Source organism: Haematobia irritans, chromosome 4, assembly GCF_050003625.1.
Source record: "Haematobia irritans isolate KBUSLIRL chromosome 4, ASM5000362v1, whole genome shotgun sequence".
Taxonomy (NCBI): Eukaryota; Metazoa; Arthropoda; class Insecta; order Diptera; family Muscidae; genus Haematobia; species Haematobia irritans.
The window spans coordinates 150,688,353-150,703,282 of record NC_134400.1 but is presented as its reverse complement, the minus strand read 5'-3'; the positions used below and the strand labels follow the sequence as shown (position 1 = coordinate 150,703,282).

Below are 14,930 nucleotides of genomic sequence, written 5' to 3'. Positions count from 1 at the left end.
ATACCGATTTGCTTTAAATTTTGTACAAACATAACACTATGTCGTATAGTTAAGTGTGCAAAATTTGATTGCAATCGGTTCAGATTTAGATATAGCTCCCATATATATCTTTCGCCCGCTATGGACTTATATGGCCCCAGAAGCCAGATTTTTGGCCGAATTTGGTTGAAATTTTGCACTAGGAGTACAATTAGTAGTATAGTCAAATGTGCAAAATTTGATTGAAATCGGTTCAGATTTAGATATATCTCCCATATATATCTTTCGCCCGATATGGACTAATATGGTTTTAATAGCCAGAGTTTTAGTTCAATTTGGTTGAAATTTTGCACAGGGAGTAGATTTAGCATTGTAGCTATGCGTGCCAAATTTGGTTGAAATCGATTCAGATTTAGATATAGCTCCCATATATAGCTTTCGCCCGATTTACACTCATATGACCACAGAGGCCAATTTTTAACTCCGATTTAGTTGAAATTTGGCACAGGGAGTAGAATTAGCATTGTTGCTATGCGTGCCAAATTTGGTTGAAATCGGTTCTTATTTAGATGTAGCTCCCATATATATGTTTTTCTGATTTCGACAAAAATGGTCAAAATACCAACATTTTCCTTGTAAAATCACCACTGCTTAGTCGAAAAGTTGTAAAAATGACTCTAATTTTCCTAAACTTCTAATACATATATATCGTGCGATAAATCATAAAAAAAACTTTTGCGAAGTTTCCTTAAAATTGCTTCAGATTTAATTTTTTTTACTAACATTGTGTTCCACCCTAGTGCATTAGCCGACTTAAATTTTGAGTCTATAGATTTTGTAGAAGTCTATCAAATTCTGTACAGATCGAGTGATATTTAAATATATTTGGGACAAACCTTTATATATAGCCCCCAATAATTTGACTGATGTGATATCGAAAATTTAGATCAACAAAGTGGTGCAGGGTATAATATAGTCGGCCCCGCCCGACTTTAGACTTTCCTTACTTGTTATACCCACCACCATAGAATGGTGACGGGGGTATAATAAGTTTGTCATTCCGTTTGTAACACATCGAAATATCGATTTCCGACTATATAAAGTATATATATTCTTGATCAGGGAGAAATTCTAAGACGATATAACGATGTCCGTCTGTCCGTCTGTCTGTCTGTCTGTCTGTCTGTCTGTTGTAATCACGCTACAGTCTTCAATAATGAAGCAATCGTGCTGAAATTTTGCACAAACTCGTCTTTTGTCTGCAGGCAGGTCAAGTTCGAAGATGGGCTATATCGGTCCAGGTTTTGATATAGTCCCCATATAAACCGACCTCCCGATTTGGGTCTTGGGCTTATAGAAATCGTAGTTTTTATCCAATTTGCCTGAAATTTGAAATCTAGAGGTATTTTATGACCATAAAGAGGTGTGCCAAAAATGGTGAGTATCGGTCCATGTTTTGGTATAGCCCCCATATAGACCGATCTTCCGATTTTATTTCTTGGGCTTATAGAAACCGCAATTTTTATTCAATTTACCTGAAATTGGAAATCTAGAAGTACTGTAGGATCACAAATACGTGTGCCAAAAATTGTGAGTATCGGTCCATATTTTGGTATAGCCCCCATATAGACCCATCTCCCGATTTTATTTCTTGGGCTTATAAAAACCGCAGTTTTTATTCAATTTACCTGAAATTGGAAATCTAGAGGTACTGTAGGACCACAAATACGTGTGCCAAAAATTGTGAGTATCGGTCCATATTTTGGTATAGCCCCCATATAGACCCATCTCCCGATTTTACTTCTTGGGCTTATAGAAACCGCAGTTTTTATTCAATTTACCTGAAATTGGAAATCTAGAGGTATTGTAGGACCACAAATATGTGTGCCAAAAATTGTTAGTATCGGTCCATGTTTTGGTATGGTCCCCATATAAAAAGGCGTCCCGATTTGGGGTCTTGGGCTTATGGAAACCGTAGCTTTTATCCAATTTGTCTGAAATTGGAAATCTAGAGGTATTTTAGGACCATAAAGAGGTGTTCCGAAAATGGTGAGTATCGGTCCATATTTTGGTATAGCCCCCATATAGACCGATTTCCCGATTTTACTTCTTGAGCTTCTAGAATCCGAAGTTTTTATCCTATTTGCCTGAAATTGGAAATCTAGAGGTATTTTCGGGTTATAAAGAGGTGTGCCGAAAACGGTGAGTATCGGTCCATATTTTAGTATAGCCCCCATAAGAACGATCTCCCGATTTAACTCCTTGGGTTTCTAGAAACCGTAGTTTTTATCTGATTTGCCTGAAATTGTAAATATTCTGGTATTTTAGGCTCAGAAAAACTTGTATCGGATTAAGTTTTTATCGGTCCATTTGGTAATGCCTCCATATAGACCGACTTCACTTCTTGGGGGTGTAGAAGGCGCACTGATCATGAAAATTGCTTGAAACTCAATGTAAAATTTACTTCTACAGATTTAGGATTTCAAATCAAGACGTTATTTTATAATTTTCTTCCACACTTACAAGAGATGTTAACGATTCCTCTAAAACTCGAACAAAAATGGTTCTTATAAATCCAGAATCTGATATAGTCCTCATAGGTGAAATCCTTAAATTTATCTTCGGGAAGTGTCCTCAAGTCCTCAAGCCCTCCTGACATTTCAAAGGATACCCTAATATTTGGTTCATGGTGGTGGGTATTTAAGATTCGGCCCGGCCGAACTTACAGCTGTATATACTTGTTTTTTTACTAACATTGTGTTTCATCCCAGGATGTTAGCCGATTTAATTTTTAATTCTAGCGATTTTGTAGAAGTACAACAAATTTTCTCCAAATCGTTTCAGATATAAATATTTGTATATGGGAATATAAACCTTGATAATAACTCCCAACAAATTTGAAGGAGTTGAGATGGTAACACAAATTTTGGTCTACATAATAGTGAAGGGTATAATATACTCGGCCCCGCCCGACTTTAAACTAGAGGTGTGCACGTGACACGAAATTGTCGTGACTCACGAACATTTTCGTGATTCGTGCGTGAGTCGTGAGTCATGCTCATGACAACAGCGTGAGTGTGATTAACAAACCAAAATGTCGTGCGTGAACGTGAGTCACGAAAATAAAATCTTCGTGTGTGTGCTTGTGTAACGAATTACACTCACAAAAATATTCCGATTTGAACCACCAACATAAAACGCTAAAGAGTTAAATTAATTACAATTTTAGTGACACCTGGGATGTTAAGAGTCTAATAACACTCTCGATTTTAATAATGCTCATGTTTTCAGACATTTCGGTAAGGTAAATTAATCAAAAATTATTCATGAGTTACGATATTTTTCGTGAGTCACGGTATTTTTCGTGAGTCACGACGTTTTCGTGCGTGAGTGTGCGTGAGGACATATTTTCTTTTCGTGAGTGTGCGTGAGCGTGAGTCCCACCAAAAAATATCGTGCGTGAGTGTGCGTGAGAACTATTTTTCAGTCGTGAGTGTGCGTGAGCGTGAGTAAACTATTACTCACGTGCACACCTCTACTTTAAACTTTACTTACGAGGGCAGTTCGGAAACTTCTTAGCCTAGCACAAACACGCGGTATAAACAGAAAAAAGTTAAGTGTTTTGGAAACTTCCATCTCTGTTATGAACACATGTTAAATTTTGTTTCGATCTGGCAACTTCTTCATATAGAAACAGGTGTTCAAAAAAGACGCATACGCAATTTTTTACAATGGAAAAATTAGAAATGCGTGCTGTCATTAAATATTTACATAAAAAAGGTTTATCGGAACAAGAAATTCATAATGATATGGTGAATGTATTAGGTGAAAGTGCTCCTTCATATGCAACAGTAAAAAATTGGGTTGCTGAATTTAAACGTGGTCGTACAAGCATTGAAGATGAACCACGTAGTGGACGTCCAAAAATAGCAACAACAACAGAAATTGTAGCCAAAGTGCATGATATGGTATTAAATGATCGACGTATAAAAGTGCGTGAAATTGCTAATATCATGGCCATCTCAAATGATCGAGTCCATTTAATTTTGCATGAAGAACTACAGATGAAAAAGATTTCTGCAAGATGGGTGCCGCATTTGTTAACTGTCGATCAAACTCGCATAAGAATGAACATTTCTCAAGCTTGTTTGGAACGTTCTAAGCGAAATAAATTGGATTTTAAGCATCGTTTCATAACTGTTGATGAGACATGGATCCACCACTATACTCCAGAGACAAAAGAACAATCCAAACAATGGACTGAAGCTGGAGGAAGTGCCCCAAAGTGGAACTTCAAAGGTATTTTTTGATTGACTTTCTGCAAAAGGGTAAAACAATAAATTCAGAGCACTATTGCAACCTTTTGGATCAATTAAATGTACAAATTCGAGAAAAACGTCCTGGCTTACAACACAAAAAATAATTGTTCATCAAGACAACGCACCAGCGCACAAGAGTGTTTTAACAATGGCTAAAATCAAGGAATTAAAGTACGAGTTGCTTGACCACCCATTTTATTCTCCTGATTTAGCTTCCAGTGACTTTTACTTGTTCCCAAATCTAAAAAAAAATCCTTGCTGGCAAGCATTTTACCTCAAATGAAGATGCAATTACAGTTGTAAACCACTATTTTGAAGACCTTGAGGAAAACTATTTTAATCAAGGGATAGAATTGCTAGAAAAGCGTTAGACTAAGTGTATTGAAGTTTCAGGAGATTATATTGAAAAATAAAAATATTTTTGAAAAACTAACTATTCTCTTTCATTGATAGGCTAAGAATTTCCGAACCGCCCTCGTACTTGTTTTTTTTTAACTGTGATATTTGGATTATTAAAAAAAACTTAAACATAGGATAGGCTTTAAATATAGGCTAATATTCATTTTGGAATTTTTGGTTGAAAGATCTTTTTATACCCACTATCATAGAATAGTACACCCAGAAAACAGTGACCCCTTCTTTAAGTTAAAATGAACTCATTGTGAAGAAAGTTGAACTTCGTATAGCGCCAAAGACATTTTTATTTGTTCGAACGATGTGATTTTCGTAGAAATTAGGTAGAATGCATTCCATATATTAGTTAACATTTTCCTACATGTATGTACCACTATACTACAGAATGAAAAAATTTAACTGAATTGAATTCATACATGGATTGATTTTATTGAACTTTTTTCATTCATTTGGTCAAATCTTACATATTTATGGTAAAATTTTTACTTCGAAATTAGAACTGCTTACCCTCGTTTTTAAATACAATGTATTTATTTATTTATATACGCAATTTTTTCTTCTATAAAATACATGTTTTATCAATATGTTAAATATACTTATTTCAAATCAACAGCATCGACTGGCCTTGAAATATTAGTTTATTATTCCACTATTTCCATGTAATGTTATCAACTGTAAACAGCATTTTTCTTCTTCTTGTACCTTTCACTTTAAATAAGTTGTTGCCTAACGATTTTGTCCTCCTTTTACAATTTCAATACCTACAAATATAAAAAATAAACAATTTTTTTCACAAAAGGTTAGCGTCACTGAATATTACCTGATACACCGAAAAAAATAAACTGTTTTATAGGAAGAATAAACTAATTCGTACGAAAATTGAACTAAATTTTGGTACACTTTTTGAGATTTCCCCAAAGCGTTGTTAAAACCAGGAAAATGTAATGCCCTGTTGTACTTTTTAACTACAGTACACGAAATTACACCCTCTAATAGAAGAAAATATTAACTAAAAGTTAAGAAGAAAATCATTGGCGCCAAATCATGACCATTTTTTAACCATACAGTAGTTTATTCTTACTATTTTTGGGAATCGTACGAAAATTTTCATTTGCTTTAGTTCATATTGAACTTATGTGTACGGCCATCGCACTTTATACTCACGTTCAGTTCATAAAATATTTGAGACATATTAAAAAAAAAGAATATTTCATTGGGCTGCGGAATATTTCGCAAAAAGTAATAAAATTTAACTACTAACAAATAACTTTTTTACAATAAAAATAAGTTAAATTTAGCGTTAGTTTAACTACGGAAATTTTTTTCTGTGTAATTGAAGACGAATTAAGGAGTTGTTATTCTTCTGGTATTTTCTCACTAATTTAAAATAACAAATATTGTATATATTTTATTTGTTATTTATTATATTATTTTACTAAATTATTTTTTAACTATCTCTCCGTATATCATAACAACACGATTCCAACTACAAAAAAAAATAATCCACGCGCAAACAAAGCGATTACATCGATGACAGATATCGATTACAGGCAGATAAAAGAAATATAGGAAAATTTCTTATATTCTAAGAAGTGTGTTGCCTTAAGTTTTGAAAGGATTGAATACTTCTTAGTACGAAAGAACTAAAATATTTTTCCATGCCAAGTGTTATTCGTATGTATGATAAGCTTTCTATAATAAAGGAAATCAGAATTATCATTTTATAGGAAATTTTACTAAATTTGAGGAAACTTGGGTTTAGTTCGGTTTTTATTTTTACGAATGCTTTGTTATCAGTGAATAAAATTTTCTTTTTCAGCAGTAAATTTTTATACCCAGCGAAGAAAACAGTATTAGTAAAATTCCATGCCTTATTCTAGTTAATGAACTATTCTTAACTGCTTTCAGTTTAGGTTTTTATACCCTGCTCCACACTGTGGAACAGGGTACTATAAGTTAGTGCATATGTTTGCAACACCCAGAAGGAGACGAGATAGACACATGGTGTCTTTGGCAAAAATGCTAAGGGTGGGCTCCTGAGTGGATATAGCGATGTCCGTCTGTCCGTCTGTCCGTGAACACATTTTTGTAATCAAAGTCTAGGTCGCAGTTTTAGTCCAATCGACTTCAAATTTGGCACAAATATGTGTTTTGGCTCAGAATAGATCCCTATTGATTTTGGAAGAAATCAGTTCAGATTTAGATATAGCTCCCATATATATATATTTCGCCCGATATGGACTTATATGGCCCCAGAAGCCAGAGTTTTAACCTAATTTACTTACAATTTTGCACAAGAAGAACAATTAGGACTATAGTCAAGTGTGCCAAGTTTTATTGAAATCGGTTCAGATTTAGATATAGCTCCCATATATATCTTTCGCCCTATATGGACTAATACGGTCCCAGAAGCCAGAGTTTTACCCCAATTTGTTTGAAATTTTGCACAGGGAGTAGAATTAGCATTGTAGCTATGCGTGCCAAATTTGGTTGAAATCGGTTCAGATTTAGATATAGCTCCCATATATAGCTTTCGCCCGATTTACACTCATATGACCACAGAAGCTAATATTTTGCTCCGATTTAGTTGAAATTTTGCACACAGAGTAAAATTAGCATTGTTGCTATGCGTGCAAAATTTGGTTGAAATCGGTTCAGATTTAGATATAGCTCCAATATATAGCTTTCGGCCGATTTACACTCATATGACCACAGAGGCCAATTTTTTGGTGCGATTTAGATGAAATTTTGCACAGGGAGCAGAATTAGCATTGTAGCTATGCGTGCTAAATTTGGTTGAAATCGGTTCAGATTTAGATATATCTCCCATATATAGCTTTCGCCCGATTTACACTCATATGACCACAGATGCCAATTTTTAACTCCGATTTAGTTGAAATTTTGCACAGGGAGTAGAATTAGCATTGTTGCTATGCGTGCCAAATTTGGTTGAAATCGGTTCAGATTTAGATATAGCTCCCATATATGTTTTTCTGATTTCGACAAAAATGGTCAAAATACCAACATTTTCCTTGTAAAATCGCCACTGCTTAGTCAAAAAGTTGTAAAAATGACTCTAATTTTCCTAAACTTCTAATACATATATATCGAGCGATAAATCATAAATAAACTTTTTCGAAGTTTCCTTAAAATTGCTTCAGATTTAAACGTTTCCCATACTTTTTTACTAACATTGTGTTCCACCCTAGTGCATTAGCCGACTTAAATTTTGAGTCTATAGATTTTGTAGAAGTCTATCAAATTCTTCCAGATCGAGTGATATTTAAATGTATGTATTTGGGACAAACCTTTATATATAGCACCCAACACATTTGACAGATGTGATATGGTATCGAAAATGTTGATCCACAAAGTGGTGCAGGGTATAATATAGTCGGCCCCGCCCGACTTTAGACTTTCCTTACTTGTTTTTTACTGAAACAAGTAAATTTTATTATTTCACACAAAAATTTTACCTTAATGGAAATAAAATGGCTAAACTAAATTGATGAACATTTTTTCCTTTAGTTTAGAAGGCACTTTTTTCTGGGTGTAGTAAAACCAAGATATCTATCATTCAACACATTGTAACATTTCATGTCATCTACCCTTTAATTGTGTTACATGATAATCCAAACCAAACAAGATTTTATAGATCTTCTCTACACTGAAAAAACAGTGAACCCACCAGGAAGAAAAATTTCGGTTAATTTTAGAAAATTTTGAATATTTGTAGAAAATTTTAACTAAACAGTATAACAAACGCTGGCATCACGCCGATGTCATAAAAATAAGTAAATATTTTTCAACAAATTCAAGAAAATTTATTAGACATAATTAAGTTTTTTCACTTGTTAAAGAAAATTTTGTAGTTTGAAGGAAAAAATTGGAGTTCAAAATTGCAAGAATGTCTTTAGTGACATACGAAGTTCATTATGAACGCATTTGTAGTAAAATTTACAAATTTAAAGAAATATTTAACTATTTTGTGGAAGACACGAATTTAGTTAATCTTTATCCTTAATTTGTGTATATTTTTTTCCTCGGTTTTAGTTAATTTAACTAACGTACACAAAAAAATATTAGAGTAGAGGAAACTTTCTCCAAACATAATAATTCCATGAACTAAACGAAAGTTAAATTGGCTTTAGTGAAATATAGAGTTCACTTTTTTTTGAGTGTAAGAAGATTTGAGAAAACCATAGATACACGTGATAGATATCCCTATCATTGACAGAAGTGAAAATGTCAAACAAACAAAAATAACACAATTAAAAGCGATAAGTATAATTTTGAGGTGATTCATTTTGAAAGTGTTAATAAATCTCATTGTATTGTATATGACGTTGCTGCTTGCATTCCCTTATCACTCGTACAATGATAAGCAACGTTAAAATAATAAACAAGTATATACGGCCGTAAGTTCGGCCAGGCCGAATTTTATGTACCCTCCACCATGGATTGCGTAGAAACTTCTACGAAAGACTGTCATCCACAATCGAATTACTTGGGTTGTGGTATTTTAAATCTTCTTAACATCGTTTTGTAAATTGTGAGTTAGTCCATACGTGGTATATATTAGACAAAAAAGTTATGTATAGGTAAATCTACAAATAATTACGAATCGACATGGACTTTTGCACGGTACGTAGAGAGCCAGAATTGAAATATGGGGGTCGCTTATATGGGGGCTATATACAATTATGAACTTGATATGGACCAATTTTTGTGTGATTGGGGATCGATTTATCTGAGGGCTATATATAACTATGGACCGATATGGACCTAGTAAGGCATGGTTGTTAACGGCCATATACTACCACAATGTACCAAATTTCAACTGTCTCGGATAAAATTTGCTTCTCCAAGAGGATACAAAACCAAATCTCGGGATCGGTTTATATGGGGGATGTATATTATTATGGACTGATATGGACCACTTATGGCAGGGTTGTTAAATATCATATACTACCACCACGTACCAAATTTCAAACAGATCGGATGAATTTTGCTTCTCCAAAAGGCACCGGAGGTCAAATCTGGGGATCGGTTTATATGGGGGCTATATATAATTATGGACTGATATGAACCAATTCCTGCATGGTTGGTGGTTACCATATACTAACGTCACGTACCAAATTTCAACCGAAAAAAACAAAGATTCTATAATATCACGAAAATTATTTGAGTTGCTCAGCCAACAAGCGCATGTGGACCAGTATTTGGGTTACAGTTTCTTAATATAACTTGAAAAGAATAATTTAAATTAAAAGTATATACATGTATAGATGAGTAGGTTTGCTGTCTCCATAGTATTTTCTGGAAAACGTTGATCTATACTGATTGTAATTTTTCGAAGTGAAGGCCAGACAGGGCTCTAGAAAAAGTTTCCTTATATATATTTACTTTTGATACCCGGATTCTTTGTTAACTCATGTAATTTATAGCGAATTGCGCTATTTAGGTAAATTTGGGATATTTATGCCGCATTAATTTGCATTTTGAAAGCATTTTTTCACAATCAAATTAAATTGTACGCTTCAGCCATGTCAAAATTCCATATGCCAATTTTGCAATCTGTGGGATAGACATCCCACCGATCCCAAAAGATCTGTGTCCAAATAACAGCCTTGGCCAACTTTCTTTGATTTAATGATGTCGGACCAGTATTCAAATTTAAAAAATATTAAAGGATTTCTAAAACAAAAATTACCCATAATATCACTAAATCATATATTGGCCGAAACCACAAAAAAAACTTACCGAATCCATACAAAACCAAAAAATGCGAAAAAATAGCGAATTTTTTTCCATTTGTGATACTTTGTTTTTTCGAGTTGAAAAACTGACGTAAATCGATCAGTCAGTATTTTCATAACATGGTGCCATTTGCAATGTGAATTAAGAAATAATTTATTTATTAAACTGATCTTGGTGAATTTATAATGCAAAAGTGGATCGCATTATTATTTAAAAATGTGATCAGATCGATTGAGAAAACAAAGTATAACATGGAGTTGTATTTCCGTAATAAACTAGCAACCAACATCAGCCGCTCGTCACTATATTGTAGAACATAAATAATGTATAAAACATGAAATTTAATCACAAATGTTAACAAAATAAAAGCTTTATTTGGTGAATTATATTTTACAATCGTTTCATTTGTACTGGGCATCGGGATAATTAACACAAAACAAAATGTTAACAAACGGAGCACAGCAATTGACTTCAACCAACCACGCATTAGAAATTTAACCAACATGTATAGTACCGGGGTAGCAATGAATGGAATCACAAGAATTAATTGCTATGTTCCAAAAAATAAAATGCAGCATTGTAAAATTAGATTTTTTAAATCCCAAGTTATTTGTAAAATAACTTCTGCTTCTTCTTTCAATTTACTTATTATGTATGCGTATGTGTGTAAATCGAGCCACTAGTTGCCTATGTATATGTAATCATTTCGTGACATTTTGCGCTGTTCAATTTTTCAATTGCCCTTTTTTCAACAAAAAAAATCAATTAAAATTTTTCAAAGTAAAACTGTGCAAGTGCGTGAAACCCCCGTCATACGGTTTATATGGGGGCTATATATAATTATGGACCGATGCGAACCAATTTTTGCATGCTTGTTAGAGACCACATACTAGGTTAGGTTAGCTTATGTGACAGCCCGATGTGTCAGGCTCACTTCAGTTGATTGTGATACCACGGTGGTGAACTTCTCTCTTATCACTTAGTGCTGCCCGATTCCATGTTAAGCTCAATGACAAGGGACCTCCTTTTTATAGCCGGGTGCGAACGGCGTTCCACATTCCAGTGAAACCACTTAGAGAAGCTTTGAAACCCTCAGAAATGTCACCAGCATTACTGAGGTGGGATAATCCACCGCTGAAAAACTTTTTGGTGTTCGGTCGTAGCAGGAATCGAACCCACGACCTTGTGTATGCAAGGCGGGCATGCTAACCATTGCACCACGTTGGCTCCCATATACTAACACCATGTACCAAATTTCAGCCGGATCGGATGAAATTTGCTTCTCTTAGAGTCTCCGCAAGCCAAATCGGGGGATCGATTTATATGGGGGCTATATGTAATTATGGACCGATGTGGACCAATTTTTGCAAGGTTGTCTCTATATACTAACACCATGTACCAAATTTCAGCCGGATCGGATGAAATTTGCTTCTCTTAGAGCAATTGCAAGCCAAATTTGGGGGTCCGTTTATATGGGGGCTATACGTAAAAGTGGACCGATATGGCCCATTTGCAATACCATCCGACCTACATCAATAACAACTACTTGTGCCAAGTTTCAAGTCGATAGCTTGTTTCGTTCGGAAGTTAGCGTGATTTCAACAGACGGACGGACGGACATGCTTAGATCGACTCAGAATTTCACCACGACCCAGAATATATATACTTTATGGGGTCTTAGAGCAATATTTCGATGTGTTACAAACGGAATAACAAAGTTAATATACCCCCATCCTACGGTGGAGGGTATAAAAAAAATGTCCACAGTAATTTGATCACATAAATAATTGACCCCCTAAAAACACAATTGCGCTTAACACTCTACTAATAAATCTAAAATTTTTACTTCCAGGTAACCTCATGGATAACGAATGATGGTAGCGAATGCTTACAACGTTTCATAAATCTGGAATTAGACATGGATACTCCAATAAAGGAACGCGAACAAGATTTCGAGAAATACTATTTTATATCCATGGTAAGAAAACATTGTAACAGCAAGGAAAAATGCTATGGTCGGTGGTAAAGGGAGAGAACGAAGATGAAAAGGTGACACCCTATAATAATTCAATGCAACTACGGAACACAGTTAAAGGGCACCAAAAAGTAACGCCAATTCCAAGATGCTTAAGTAAAATTTAACCTAACCCTAGTACTAGCTAGTACTTTCTAAAAATATAGCATTTTAAAGGAACATTTTGGGTTAGCTATGTTAAGTCTAGCCTATCCTTTAGTGAATATTTCGCAGGATAAGATAATAAGGTAAAATGATTTGAAGTTAATTTTCCAAATTGGCATGAATAGGGATTTCAATGTATTGGTGCAATTGATCACGGTTTTTTAGGGTAATGACACAAGGGTCGTAACACAAGGCACAACTTAAATCGCACTTCCAAAAATGTCCTCCCTAATATATTCTTTATTTTAACTACTCAGGAAGTTCTTTTAATTCAATTTTTTATAACTCGTTTTATTTATATTTTAAAACCCCAAACCACATAGTGGTCAGGGTATAACAATTTTGATCTGCCAAAAAATGTGCCTACCAGAAATATTGATTTTAGACCACATAAAATATATACCGATCGACTCAGAATCACCTCCTAAATCGATATAGTGCTTGGTGTCCGTCCATCTGTACATGTATTTATTGTTCGCAGGATTCCGGCCGCATTTATTAACCAATTTTAATGAAATTTTGTACAGGGTATTCGTTCCCATACATATGCATCGCTCGATTTTCTCAAATTTTGGCCATAATACTCTTATTTATTAACTCTTTTTTATTATTTATTAAATACTCTAATGTATTAGCCGATCGTATTTAGACTTACATGCAGCTCTTACATACCACACTGAAAAAATATTTTCACACTGCAAAACAAGCATGTCTGGTACCAAAGATTTTGTCTTTAACAATTTTGGTATTGATTCCGAGCCAAAGAAGCGGAGAATTCAAGTAAGGATACTTTTAAGACGCAATTCTCTTTTAAATTTGGGTTTTGTGTACTTGACTCTAGGAAGCAAATTTAAATTTTTCGCGTTTTCAGCTTTTTTTCATCATATGCTATCAAAGTCCTTTAAAAACAAGTTAACGGAAACTTTATTTTCCAAATTCAGGCACGACTTTCAGTAGAAATTATGCTATGATTCAAGTAAAAAACGTCTTTAGAATAAAGTGTTGAAAAACATGTCCTATTTTTGAACAATTTTTTGCTTTGTAGTCAAGATGCAAAAAAGGCAACAAATTTAAAGACAATTTCATTAATTTCAAAGAATTTTTCTGAATTATTAAAGTCAAGTTGACCTTAGCTCAAAAAAATTTTCTTTCATGTTATGATACCCATTTTTAAGTTCAATCACCTAATTATAAGGACAACACGACTTCATTGAAAAGTTTACCGACTTTTGGACAAGGATTAGATGTAGCGCCCATACATATAACGCCCGATTTTTTTCAATTTTGACCATAAAACCCTTATTTCTTACCCGATCTTACTAAAATTAAGCAAAAGGTAACATTCTGTGGCTTCAACCAAACCTGCCAAATATCATCCAAATCGGTTCAGATTTAGATATAGCTCCCATATATATGTATCGCCCGATTTTATCCTAATAATTTTATTTTTGACCAAAATAGCCTTATTTATTAACTCAAATTTAACAAAAGGTAACCTTCTGTGGTATATCATCCAAATCGGTTCAGATTTAGATATAACTTCCATATATATGTATTGCACGATTTTCACAAAATTGGCCATAAAACCCTTATTTATTACCCGATCTTACTCGAATTGAGCAACAGGTAACCTTCTGTGGTATCAACCAAACCCGCTAAATATCATCTAAATCGGTTCAGATTTTGATATAGCTCCCACATATATGTATTGCACGATTTGGAAAAATTTACCCCTAATAACCATATTTTAGACCAGATTGGTTCAGATTTAGATATAGCTCCCATATATGCATAGCTCGATTTTCCCAAATTTTGCCATAATACTATTATTTATTAACCAATGTTACTGAAATGACAAGCCCATGTCATAGGACGCCAATTTTTCACCACTTCCGGATCCAAAAAGAACATTTTACCTAATTTTATGGTGACGTCTTTTTGCTGGGGTACAACTTTTCCGGGCGAACACAATATTTTTCTATCAGCTGTGGTTTATTTCTCTTCAAGTGATGTCGCCCATAGCATTAGTAGTCGTTAGGCAGCACTTAGTTTTAAGAGCGATTTCGCTCATAGAAGAGTTACATGTATTATATTTAAATTTTTCCGGTGAGCTTTAAATAGGTTTAGATCGTGTAAATCCTCCGGATGTGATGAAGTTACTCCGGCGGACTGTGACTGACAGAATGATCCTATGGTTGTCAGTTTTACTTGAAAGCTCACTATTCTGTCAATGAATACACATTTGTGGCTTTTCTAGACATCATTCAATGACGTTCATC

General features: G+C 34.3%; 1 protein-coding gene across 4 annotated transcripts in view; it reads left to right on the top strand.

The window, feature by feature from the left end:
* Pura (Puratrophin-1-like) overlaps window positions 1-14,930 on the top strand; it is a 379,113-nt gene that overhangs the window by 350,058 nt on the left and 14,125 nt on the right. For all 4 annotated transcript variants that reach the window (XM_075303290.1, XM_075303289.1, XM_075303288.1 and 1 more), the window contains one exon: window positions 12,325-12,450. In XM_075303290.1, coding sequence (XP_075159405.1) covers window positions 12,325-12,450 — 126 coding nt within the window. The remainder of the gene's footprint in view (window positions 1-12,324; window positions 12,451-14,930) is intronic.